General features: G+C 37.0%; 1 protein-coding gene across 4 annotated transcripts in view; it reads right to left on the minus strand.

Annotated features, from left to right (window-relative positions):
• Positions 1–782: 782 nt before the first annotated feature.
• Positions 783–13,994, minus strand: part of PDS5B (PDS5 cohesin associated factor B) — a 115,618-nt gene continuing 102,406 nt past the window's right edge. For 2 of the 4 annotated variants that reach the window (XM_049822910.1, XM_049822914.1), the window contains 5 exons: positions 12,968–13,073; positions 7,995–8,437; positions 7,802–7,903; positions 4,654–4,795; positions 783–3,839 (listed from right to left, as the gene is read on the minus strand). In XM_049822910.1, the coding sequence (XP_049678867.1) occupies positions 3,804–3,839; positions 4,654–4,795; positions 7,802–7,903; positions 7,995–8,437; positions 12,968–13,073 (829 nt within the window). In that variant the 3' untranslated portion in view covers positions 783–3,803. The remainder of the gene's footprint in view (positions 3,840–4,653; positions 4,796–7,801; positions 7,904–7,994; positions 8,438–12,967; positions 13,074–13,994) is intronic. The other 2 variants (XM_049822911.1, XM_049822913.1) reach the window with 2 other exon arrangements.

Raw genomic sequence — 13,994 nt, forward strand, 5'->3', positions numbered from 1 at the left:
GATGGATGACGGGACAGACGGTCTTCGTCAGCTGAATTTTATCATTTGGGGCATCGTAGAGCCATCAGACTATCAGGATAGCCATCTAGAACTCATCTTAATCATGGGTTTTTAGACACACTGCCTGGGGGAAACACGGTAGTATACCTGAATGTGTTTCTTTAAAAAATTCTTTGTAAAATACGTACTGCATCTACCTTGATGAGGTAGATATGTACCAATCTCTACAACATATATATATAAATATACATATATATAAATATATATATAAGTATATATATTAACAATGACAAGTTTTAAAAATATTTCCATTGACAAAAATTTTGTATGTCTAGGGTATACAATTTTAAGATACATGTATGTTTTTTTCATTACATGCCCTGTGTGCACAAGTGTTTGAATATTCAAACATATCAATGTACTTGGTTTTGTACTTGTATTTGCATAGGATGAATGCATTTAAGAATTAACCCCACAGAACCACAGGGATGTAAACTTGCAGGATCCAAAAATCTATTGTGTGTGTTCACAAAAGCAGACTTTGATAATCTGTCAAAACCTACACACGCAAAGAAAAAAAAAAGAAAAAAAAAAGGCAAGAAAACTGCCCACACATCTTTGTGAAGTTTGGTAGTGGGTTTTGGTGGGTTTTTTTTGAATATTGGGTGACAAATGCTATGCCAGAATGAAGTACATAATCTTCAAGTCTAAGTTTTTTGCAAGTTACTCACAAACTGAGCATATTCATTTTCAGTGGAAATGTCTTTAATATGAATGCTTTTTTGTAAACTCTAATGTTTTTGTTCACATAGATCGAAACGTCAAAACAGCAAATGTCAAAGTATTTGAAAAAAGGTTCAATTTTACTAGAAAATAAAGTCAATTGGCAGAGTCAAGTAGAGTTAATACAGAATTCTAGATTATCCTAGGTGGAATAGGTGTACTCACACTAGAACTTTCAAGCAATTCCATGTTTCCTTCCTATTAGTGGATTAGCTAGCCCTAAATATGAATAATCTCCATTGATGACAAGTAAAAAAATCCCATGCTTCTGGAAGCAGAGTGAATTATTCTTAAACACTATTATCAAGATTACAATCACTGTTTGCACTTTGCACATGAACTACAGATCACTGAAAGTTTCCTGTTGCACTGCAGCAAGAAAAGGAAACATAACGCAAGCTTAATTTGCTGCAAAGTACAGCAAGATACTTCGGTAATCTTGCAAAAATTTCATACTGGAACTTGTTACAGTGAGTTCAATTTGATCTTTTAATGTAATACAGTACATTTTTTATAAACTTAACATTATCATTGCAGAAGAGCATGCTAACTGAATGTTAGCAATTTATCTTTTATACATAATTATACTCTACTGTTGCTACTGTACGCAGATCTCAAAATGTTAGTACATAAAATATTCATTTTCTTTATATGAGATGAGAATGAACTTAGAAGAGGTTTGAATATAAGAATGAAGTATTTGCTGTGCCTATTTCTCAAGAAATAATGAATTACACATTATAACCCAAGAAATCAACATTTAAATTGCAAAACTATAGTTTAAATTTACATTAAACATTATGATCAGTAATGTGCATCAATATTTGATGAAGTGTAACCTAACCATGTTTATGCACATAAAGCCCCAAGAGTCTGCAGCAGTTTCAGCATCAATTTTTCATATTTTTGTATAAAATGGACTTAACGGTACATCTTCCATAAATGTTTTCAGTGCAATTCTGTCAAAGAGGAAAATATAAAGCTAGCTTTCAATCATTTTATACCATTAAAAAAACCACCAACAACTTGCATTTGCACTGCTGAAGCATAAGTAAGCCAGTTCCGTTGTGCCAACTATTTAAAAGGCAATTCAAATCAACTGTTATTGCCTTTTTAGGCAGCATTTCCCCCATATTGATAGGTATAAATGTTGAAAAGCTGAATACTGGAGGGGGGGAAGTCAAGCTGAGGCAGAATAATCCAGTTGTTTATAATACTTTTCTCCATTGGTAACAAAAAAAAAGGCATAATGAAAAAAAACTAAAGGTTTCTTTACTAAAGGTCTTATAATTTGCAAATCGTAAATCCGTGTTTTAGTATTATCCTTTCCTCTAATCTTTACAGGCCACCTTGCAACTATAACTTATTGATGGATTATATGAAAATGCTCCATTATTCAACAAGATAAAATTTTTTAAAGTTAGAAATCAATTTTTTTTTCACACGTTGTCAACTGTAGGGAAACAGAGGGAGAACAGCACCTGAAATTACAATATGTGCTTGACTAAGCATAGTGTAGTAACCTATACATTTTGGTTCAAAGACACAGTTTGTAAACTGTAAAACTGCATACAGGATACTGCTTTAAGTATTTTGTTTCTTTTTTTTTTTTTCTTTTTTCTTTTGCAGATTATACCTAAAAAACAGCCCTCCCCTCCCCCCCCAACCTCTCTATGGTAGCACAAAATAAAAATGGAGCTTCATTCAAATCTTGAATACCTTGACTGCAATAATCAACAGCTGGTTATTCAACAGAAACTTAGCTCTTCATACCAAAAAAATTTGGCTCAAAAACAAAAAACCAAAAAGGTACAATAAACTCTCAATAAAAGGTTCTCTCATGAGGCAACCTACCATATACTACTGCTAGATACGAGTTTCCAAAAAAACATTACATCCCATTTTCAGCACATTTTTCATAAACATGCAACTTCACTATAAAATACAAAACACTTGGCTCTCAAGAACAGCTTTATAAAGACACACTGCATCAATAAAATTTTTCTTTGTGATTAACTTTACATTGTAATAAGAACTGTATTTTCACTAATGTTTATATATCAGATTTCATATTATAATGTAGTAATAATTTGCTCTTTGTGAACATCATGTTCAGAAGGAAATATCTATACACATTAACATACTAGACTATTAAAAACTCAGTTACAGAATTTTATTGATACAGTAGATTAATAAAAACTGATAGGGGAAGATAAAATGGGTAGGGTATTCAGTACATTATTTAATAACACACTTTTAAAATTAAAATATTTTAAATCCTTTTTGAATTTTCAATGCCACTAGAAGTCCAGAAAAGTCTGGCATCAATACTGAGGTGTAAAACAAGTCAAACAACTTCTTTCACAATTTGCATCTCTTGTATTATTCTGTCCAACATTGTTCAACTGCAAAAGAAAGTAATTTAGCACCTCTGATGATAGGTAGGTGCCTAAAGGTAAACACTAGGTTAGATTCATGAAGGAAACAAAGACTTTTTTTTTTTCCTTCTTCTTCTCAACAAATAGTGGCAAAAAAAGTGGCACTATTTGTTTAACTGATTTTTTTTTTTCACAGTTAAATGTCAACAAGAGTACAAATACGAACACTGACAGATATTGCTTGAGATCAATTTTCAACAAATTCTGTTCTTTTTTAAATCCATAGATCCAATAAACAGTGGGGTACTGTCAGTTTAAAGCCGCAGATAAAAGCTATACAAGCACTTTAGAAGTCAGAAACATTAAAAAAAGACCTATTTACAGTTTTCTTCTTTAGTTCGTATGTCTACAAAGCCAGCGCACATTACACTTCACAAAAATCCACAGTTAATGATATCAACATGTGTGTGGCTAAAGCTTGTGACCTAGGGACTGCAAATGCAGGGGCAGTAAAAGTAAAATAGGTTTTGTCTCTTTTTCAGCAACCCCATTTGTGCACTAACAGCTTCATTCAGTCTCAAGCTTTATATTAAAAGCATTCTTCAAAGCTTTCACCTGGAAGGCTGATAACTACATGCTCACTCATCGCCTTTCCCTTTTGGAAGTTCTGCGACGGACCTGTTTGGAGAAGAAGTATTTTAAATATTTTTACAGGAAAATTCTGAAAAAATCAAGAATAAATATATTTTATAATGGAAAAAATGCTTAGTCTCACAATAATGTTTGAGTAAGTGTATACAGTGTCATCCACTACTCATTTTATCACAGGTACAAGTCTCAGTCAATGACCAGGACATAACTTTCTTTGATGTTACTGAGCCTGTGTGCTTCAAGTATTCAAAACCAATCCAGTTTCCTTTTTCAGAGTTTTCATACACTCATATGCTCCAATCATTGGATGTGTCCAAAAGCGTGAAGGCATTCATGGTTGTATTTTTAGTATTACTACTAACATATTTGGATGAAATAAATAAAAAAATAAACTTATTTTAATGTATCTGCATATACTGGTAAGAGGAAGAAATTGGTTTAGGATTCTGCTCCAAGATTCCATACTTATTTTCCAGTGCTATTTGTTTTGTGTTCCTGTTTTGTATAAAGAAACATTATTCACTATTATAATCTAGCTGAGAAGAATGGGCATGAGTTACCTGGAAAATAATTCCCATGAGGTACTACACAACTCAGGCAGACAGATAACAAAAGCTATACAGAACAGAAAATTTACAATGCTTGACAAAAACTGACATTTTCTAAGAAATGCAGCTTCTCTGGGAAACTACAGTGCAGCACCACTGCACAACAGTGGCAGTTGACAACCACCTCATTCATTTTAAAGGAGGAAGGTTAAGTTCTAAGAACAGGAGAAGTCATTCTCTGAACATCAATACACAGAGGACACCACAAAGAAAATCTCAGGCATTTCTCTTACATTGATTGTGGAAACTTCCTCCTCTTCCATTACTTCTTCCTGGGGAATGTCATCACTGACAGGTGAACTACTCTGAAATACGTCCATCTCTTCACTAGATTCATTCTCTTTACTGGCTGCTTGTTTGGAACGTCCCGCACGGCTACAATCAGAAGGAAAATAAAGATCAGTTTCACAGTATATGGGACTGCACATGTATAAACCATATGAGAGCAAACATTCTACTTCATGAGAACAGCAGCCTTAAAATTTCATGTAATATAATACTTCTGTCTTATATACCCATCTAGTTCATCCATACATGGAATAGAAGTAGAACTAGGAGGCTGGACAACAGCATTTGAAAACCAAATTCTTCCAGAATAGATGGCTAGGAGTACAAAGTTGGACAATTTTTGCTACTACAGACAAGGCAGATTTTTCTCTTCAGTGCCAGAATACAGGCCAAAGAAGGCTGACACAACAGTAACCAGTGAACAGGAAAAGCCAAACAGCCAGAAACTGAATACTTTGGTTTTGTTTTTGTTTTTTTTCTCCTTCTATTCAATTCCATGAATAGATGTACTCTACTTCTATAGGAGTTTATACACAACAAAATATGAATAACTGCACCTATGTTTTTACAGACCTAGGAGAACCCATGTTGCTATTTATGAAATTAACACTATAATGAACCTAAATGCAAATCTTCCAAGCTAGCTCATGTTAAGAGTTAGGGATAATCAGGATAACAATACCTTAATCAGGATAATCAAGAACAATCAGTCAACAATACCTTAAATTGTCTGTGTTAGTTATGGAAGCTGAACCACAAGCAAAAAGCACCCATTTGCTTAAAATGAGAACTAATACCCCCATGCCTTAAAAAGAAAAAGCCACCTAGATATGTGTCCAAAACTACACAGCTGCACCCACTTTACCATTTTGGTTTGGGTCATTAGCACAGTTCAGGGTCAAACCACTGACTGCAAATGCAGCCTTGGTGCACCCAAACTAGGTGGCTTTTTGGATAAAATTAAGCCAAAAACTCTGTTCCAAGCAGACAACAAACACACTTCAGTGCCCAGTGGGGGCATACAGATCTAAAACTGTCCTCTGCAGCATCAAACCACACAGGTGGTGGGAATTTTCAGTCCTGAGAACCACTCTAGAATCTGTACAAAATAACATCTCTGAATTACATATAGTAATTACAGTGTAGTGGGGTTTCAGCACCAACCAACCAACATGACATCCTTTGAGAAACGATACAATTTAGGCCAACTCAAGCCTTCCAAGACTGACAGAAGCAACAGAATTGAAAAGGAAACAGAAGAATTATTCACAAGCTAGGTTCACCTTTTCACACATTACAAAAATAAGCCAGCTCACGCGTGCTAATTGGTAACCCAATTAGCTATCAGAAACAAGTTACACAATATCACCTCATAAGTAAAATCCCAAATTCTTATGCCAAATCCATCCCCAAGGAGCCCAGAAACCTTTAAGCATTTGGATTAAATATATTCTATCTTGTGGTACACAGTGCTGCTCAATCTGTCAGCTCCCTTCAGTTAAAACTGCTGTAGTTATGTGTGTAGAAAAGGGAGAAAGGTCTGACTACAATGCACTTTGAAGACTGAGGAATTACTGCGGTCTCACCTGTTTTCTTGCAGATTTGGAAAAAGGACAGTCAAAATTTGGACGGTCTGATCACAAAAAATAAAAAATACATACAGTATTTTATTGGATCAAATCTATAATAGACCCAACAACTCTGAACCCTGAAACATCTTACTTGGGCTCCTCATGCCAGGAACAATGTACACACACATGAGCAAGAGCTATGTCTGTTACTGATCACATGTACTGATACAGTTTGCTTTCCATTTAAAATGGGGTAAAGAAACAGACTGAGTTCACTAAGAAGTGAATCAGAAGGTACTTAAGTATTTACTAAAGGGCATCTTTGACAAATGCCACATAACACATCACTCAACAATAACTTGTCGGTATGTCTTCTCTTCTGCATGGCAGTAGCAGTTTCCAATTCTTGCTCCACTGCACGTGTAGCAGTGACTTCTGTAGTAACCACGACAGTGCTGGGACCTGTGTTTCTGGTTGCAGAGTAAAGGAGCGGGAGAGATCTGACCTGAGGTAGGGAAAGTGAACACTGCAAAAGTCGGGATATTGTGTGTGCAAAATGCCAGAACATGTGATCCAGTGTGCAACTAGAATTTGAATTGAGGGTACAGGCTTGTTCAGGCAAAGATCTCCAGCACAGAAGATCTCCAGGGACAGGCAAATTGGTACATTAAACTGCCAGAGGAAGATCAACGTGATGCTAACTAAGCCCAGAAACTAGAAAAACAACAGAGTAATGCCAAATGCCAGAGTGAAGATGCGTGTAAGTAGCACCCTAAGGAATTTATCACCAGGTTCTGGAAAAGTATCTTACAAATCTTTTTCATGAGGTGCAGTTTGATACCAGTGGGCAAATAAGTCCTGTCCACCTGTACACCTCTGCTTTACATATATTGCATATACATGTACAGAAAAGGTAGAGATACCTGTAGTTTCCTACAGTAGGCACAAGAAAACGAAGCTAGCCACAGAGTTTACCTTTATTTTGGAGCTTAATACGCCTCAGAATTTTCAAGAGCTGCTATCCTTCACAGATTGTAGCACATTTTATTCATTTGGAAATGATTCAAGTGGATAATACGAAAGCCACAAATTAGAATGTAAGTGAACATTAATTTAAGGAGAATCAGAATAAACTTAATTCTCCACAATACTGTATCACCACAGTAACAATTTGATTCTTCCTCCCCATCCAAAACAAATGGGAGCACTTTTCGCTCCCTGAAATCCTAATAAAGCCCTATCTTCAAGGCCCTCATGTGCTTTATTGACTTTTCTCCGAGAAGAGCAAAGCTACGTATATGCTACCTGAGCACATTAAACTTACTCGTAGCCTCTTGCTCTGGTTTGAGATGCTCCAGGAGAAGCAGCTAGGAAAAACATTTTAGAAATAACAATGGCAATTTATTTCCTTAACTGTCAATTAAAGTATTCTGAAATATTTTCAGCAAATGATTGTTTGGAGGCACAGAGGCATATTTTTAATTTTCACTAAACACAAATTCAGAAAATATTCACCACTTACACTTTTTTTTGCTGTGATGGTGGTGTTTTTGATGGCCTTCCTCGTCTTTTCTGTGGCGTAGACTGTGCTGATTCAACTGTACTAGTTTCAGATGGTTCTGCTCTGTTTTGAGGAAGACCCAAATTGCAAAGTATCAAATTATAACTAATGTCCAAGGATAAAAAAGATGCAGCTTACAAGACGACGGACTTACCTCTGCTGTGTTCTTTTCTGTGTTCTATTTTGCCTGCCTTTTGGTTTTTGTTCAATGTTTTCAGTTTGCCTTTCTTCCTCCTCCTCCTCCTCTTCTGCTGCAGCTGCTGGTGGTTGTTTTTTTTTGCTCCTTTTTGATGACTTTGCTACTGGTTCTTCCTTTGGTGTTCCCCCATTATTTGCTTTGGGAGGGCGTCCTCTTCTCCCTTTCTTTGGTGGACTGTTCTGTTCATCCTCACTTTCTATTACATCTTCTTTTAGCCGTTTTTCCTCTTGCCATTGTGTTTCATCAGATTCTGAAACAACTGCAGGTCTCTTCCTTCCCCGTTGACTACCTCTAAGTTTCTGCTCTTGACCCAGTTTATTCAGGTCATCTATGCTTAGTTTCTCTTCTGAATCTGTGATAGCTGCTTTCTTCCTTCCTCTAGGCTTCTCCATCTCTGACTGAAAAGGTAAGATTACATCTTTAAATTAAAAAATTAAACTGCCATATTACAAAAGTATAAACATATACATAGATATGAAATGCCAGAGAAGAGAGAAAGATTATTTCAAAGGTGAGCTGTTAAAACACTGAAGTGTGTAAGGTCTTCCTCATTTGTGTCCTCAGCTGTGTCAAATACAGCTGGCTAGAACATCCGTAACTGCATTTTTATCAATAGAAAAATATAAAGAAATAAAGGATGGGAATTGTCAACTTCTGGCTTCAGTTCTGTTGCAAGCTTCAGGGTGCTTATGCCTGGCTCTCACGCTGGCAGTGGCCAGGCACTAATACAGAAGACAGTGGGCAACCCGAATTCATAATTGTAGAAGGAAGCACAGGAATTAGTGGTAGCTGACAAAGCACTGCTGTCAGAGCTGTACTAAGACTAAACGTTTGCTCTGTGCAGCAAAAAACCCCCACCCAACCCTTAAAAGAATCATGAGATAGTTTGAGTCAGAAGAGACCTCTAAAGAACATCTCCTACCAAACACCCTGCTGTGGGCAGGGACATCTTCAACTAGATCAGGTTGCTCAAAGCCCCATCCAACATGGCCTTGCACACCTCCAATGATGGCACATACACAACTTCTCTGGGCAACCTGTGCCAGTATCCTACCATCCTCACTGTAAAAAATTTCTTCATTATGCCCAATCTAAACCTAACCTCTTTCAGTTTAAAACCATTGCCCCTTGTCCTGTCACTTGCAGGCCCTGGTAAAGTCTTTCTCTGTCTTTCTTATAAGCCGCCTTCATATATTGAAAGGCCACATTAAGGTCTCCCCAGAGCCTTCTCTCCTCCAGGCTGAACAACCCCAAACTCTCTCAGCCTTTCTTCATAGGAGAGGTGTTCCAACCCTCTGGCCATTTTCATGGTCCTCTTCTGGACCTCCTCAAACAGCTCCATGTCTGTTTGGAATGGGGACCCCAGAGCTGGAAGCAGTACTCCAGGTAGGGTCTCACTAGAGCGGAGTAGAGGGGGCAGAACCACCTCCCTTGACCTGCTGGTGATGCTTCTTTTGATGCAGCCCAGGATACGAGGGGCTTTCTGGGCTACGAGTGCACATTGCTGTTTCAGGTCCAATTTTTCATCCACCAGTGTCCTGTTCCCAGCAGGGCTGCTCTCAACCCCTTCATCCCCCAGCCTGTATTGATGCTGAGGAGTGCCCTGAGCCAGGTGCAGGACTCGCACTTGGCTTTTGTTGAACCTCATGAGGTTCACATGGGCCCGCTCCTCAAGCCTGCCAAGGCCCCTCTGGATGGCATCTCTTCTCTTTAGCATATCAAGAAAGGTAGAACCGTTTCTGATTCGCATGCTTTTAGAAGGGAAACTATGTTTTCACCTCTCCATGCTCTAGTTCTGTAAAGTGCACAGTAAAGAGCCACAAACAGTACAAAGATTTCAATAAACAGCTATTAGGGCCAGAAGGATCGCTTCAACCAGCCCCTACCCCTGGTGGGGTGATGGGTGTTTACCCACCTACCATTTCATGGGAATCACGACTATTTCATTTTGGACCATTTCATGGTCCAAAAGTCCAAATACTTACAGTATATCACAGTTTCATACCAATGTTTATTCAAACTAACTTTACTATATTTCAACACATACAAACATTCATTTATTAGAATTTGCCACATCACAATTTAATCTACATAATGACAGTTATGCCACTTAAAAACAGATTGAATGGGGTTTTTTTCCTTCACATCTCCCTTGTGACATAAGATAGAAGTCAGCTTACAAATACATGTCTCCACTTTATCCATAAACCCTGGCTGAGAAAAGCAGAAAGAAAAGCTGGAAAGGGCATGAGGAAAAAAAAGTAGAAGACATTGAAGGACAAAAAATTACACTAGAAGAAAATAAGGAAAATGTTTGAACAATGATGACATCTCCTGCCAGTTCATAACTTCAGTGACAAAACTATTGATCTAGATCAGTGACATCCTCATTATTCCCTGTTCCATTTGCTTTTGCAGTGACTCTGCGCATCTGTCATTGCAGGTGCTTTTACGAGGTAAGTAGCTGTAGCCAAGTTTCAAGTAGAGTTTCACACTCAGGTTAATAAGTGTCCCACAACCTTAGAACCAACGTGTTACTCTGTGATGTAATCTGGTCAAATATACTGAATAGTGACATTTTCAAAACATGGACTTTCTGCTCCTCAACTAAAATTCTGCTTCTCAGTTAATGCTTGCTATAATCTGCTCCCCAGCTCCAAAAAAAAAAAAAAACCCAACCAAAAATGAGTTCTGAATGAATGGCCTTAAGCAGCTTGCTTACATATTCAAAGTGAAATACAAATGCCCTCAAAAGTACTAAAAATACTGAACTGTATTTGCTTTATCCCTTAGCTTTGTCAGTTACCAATTCAACCTAATGCTGCTAAACATGAACTGCATGCTAGCAAGCTGTTTGGACTCTCAGACTTTTCCAGGTTTACAGCTGGTAACGCATCAATACAGGAAGCACCAGAAGCGGTGGGGGTTTTTGTTTGTTTGTTTGTGGGTTTTGTTGTTGTTGTTTTGTGGGTTTTGTTTTGTTTGTTTGTTTTTTAAACAAGAGATTTCTTATTTTTCTTGTTTTCTTATAAGCCAGTTTGCTTTTCCCACACATTATCACGGTATAAGATGGTTATTTACACTTCAAGACAAGCAAAAATTCAGGACATTTTTACTAGTCAGTAGCTTATGTCCCAAACAACCTAGAAAAATGCAACAGACTGACTTAATGGGAGAATAAAGAACGTGACAGAGACAGTCAAAAGAAATAAAGCAGCAGTGACATCAGATATAGGACATCCTTAATGCATTCTAGAAAATCCAATTGTAACAAATCTGATCTTGTTTGTATTATTACTTTTTCATGTATATCCCAAATACTGCAAAATTTACAGACTGCTAACTGTTATTAAGGCACAAAGAGCAGAAATTTACTAGTGGTATGTGAAATTCTTATTATTTGAACTGCTTTTAGAATTACAATAGTTATAATTTTTCTTTGGTGGTTTATTTTTCTGTATTCTGATACAGGTGTAAATACTGCTTGAGATAATATTTAGTCTGTTTAATTTCATTAACATATTAAAGCACTACATCTGAGAGTCCAAATAATTTTTTATATCCTCATTAGGAACCTTAAGCATTACTGATGTACAGAAATACGTAAATCCATCAGTAAGAATTAGTAAAGAGAAGACTACCACTTTCAAAGGCCTGCAACTCTCAAAGGCCTTGGTTAGCAGTCATTCACTAAAACTTCTGAGACAGAGATGCATGTAATTTCTCCTGAATGATCCTGACACTGCAAAAGGGCATAGCAATGACACCATTCTGCTACCCCTTGGTGTTCACTGTTCTCACAGAACAGTTTGTTTGTCTAACAGCATAGGCAATATGCTTGTTAATCTTTAAGACTATTTTACATCCTGCTGAACTGTATTTGTCTGTAAGTATCAGTTAGCTAGCTCACTCTGCCCTAAAAGCCTGTTGAAGGCCATATTACACCCAGTCAGACAGCTTTAAAATCATGCTGCAAATTCTACTTGTGATAGCTGGCTTTCAGAACCAACCATTTGCCTGCCTTCACTGCAGTACAAGTTGCACGCAAGAAAACAGAATCCCTATGGCTATTCAAATAACTCTTCCTTGCACTTCTGAATCCGACGTCAAATCATGATGTTCTCTTGGTATTCTAGATAACCAGAGAACAAATAGTTGCTATTCCTTACAGCTGTTGAAAGGAAAACACATCTGGCTGGAAAAGGAGAACATGCCTTAGCATCAGTGATGGGACAGTACAAAAAAAGGCAAGAATTATAATCTATCAACACTGTAATGAGGTATTATCACTTTGCTAGCTACAAGCAAGACATCACATACGATACAGACTTTTACAACCTCAGAAGGCAATCTGAAATTTCAGACAGGTTAAACTGCTCCTCCAAAACTCCAGTATATTTATCAAACTAATCCAATTAATTCTTCCAAAGCTGTATTTCAAGCAAACATCAAGAACACATACAAAAAAATCTCTACCATATATTGGGGAACAGAAGTGCAAGGAAGCTATCAACTTGAACAATGTCCCAAACACTTCATCAACAAATCCTAAGAACAAGACAAATCACAGACTAATTCTCATCAACCTAGCTCTAGCAGTATCTACCCCGTCAATATTACCTATATCCTACAAATCATAACTGGTAATCCTGAAAGCTTACAGGAGCTGTCAGAAGGATGCAAAGGTAATATAATGTACACATGAAAAAAAGACAAACTGAACCTTTTTTTCATTGCATTTTCATATCCAACTCTAAAAACATTTCCAGTAGTTTACAACATTAACTCAGTTTCATGTTTCAGCATATTTTCTTGAATGATATCAAGAAATGTGGTACCACCATTAATGTGGTACAACCACATTAATTTTTATTTTAAAGTCCTGGTGACTTAAAATGAAACATATGCAATGCAACCAAACAGCTCACCCTTACAAGATCAGAGTCGTCCCTTTTGTCAGTTTTCTTCCCTGGTAAGGGCGAAGCCAGTGTGAATTCTTCATTTTCACTGTGGTCCATTTCAGTACTGTCAAGCCTAGAATGAATAAACATTTATTCTCCTCATTATTACAATACAATGTACAATCATAAAAAAAAATATATATTAAGAACAACAATCTTCAGAAGAAGTCTATTCCTGAACCATGAACAATCTGGCAGAAAGAACCTTTCACTCTGGCTACTATAGCCACCACATATTACAAGCCAGAACATCTAAGTCTCAGGACAAAGGTGTCAATCATTAAGCCAAGCTGAATTTTCTTTTTTCACTGGGAAAGATAAGCAGCTTTTTGAAACAGAAGAGCCTTACTGAGTTTCAAGGGATCCGTGCATTTGTATACATTTGCATACACTTTCATATATCAATCAAAGATCACCACAGAAAGACCAGCCAAAGCACGCACACTTTCCTATGGTGAGGTTTAGGTAATAAACCAGCAGATTTAGATTTCAGAGACCAGTTCATCCCTCAAGCTTTCTGTTGTTATTTAGGGCAGCAATTTCATTTTTATTTCAGTTTCTACATATATAAATGTGGACAATAATACCATCTGCATAAGTAAAACACTGAGACCCACAGATAGAAGCTAACATACAAAAGCCAATACACAAGTAATTTTGTTTCATCTGCCCTGGGGTACATAGAAGCAATATTTTTAAACAACAGTGCAGGTTTTTTTTTTAATGAAAAGAAATATGCTATGTGCTGAAATGACAAGCAGGCACTGCATAGACCGAGAAAGACATTCTCACTCCTACAAGTATAAAATCTGTAGTAACAGTGACATAATCGGAAGCTCAGTTTTTACACATCGTCTTAACAGACGTGAGCTTGCCTCTGTATATTCAGTCAGACTGAATGGGAAATACCATGCATACTGAATCATAACCATCGCTTCTAAAGGACTTTCTTCTTTGGTATCTCCACTCAAAACACTAATCAGTTTAACTCAGG

Source organism: Accipiter gentilis, chromosome 19, assembly GCF_929443795.1.
Source record: "Accipiter gentilis chromosome 19, bAccGen1.1, whole genome shotgun sequence".
Lineage (NCBI taxonomy): Eukaryota > Metazoa > Chordata > Aves > Accipitriformes > Accipitridae > Astur > Astur gentilis.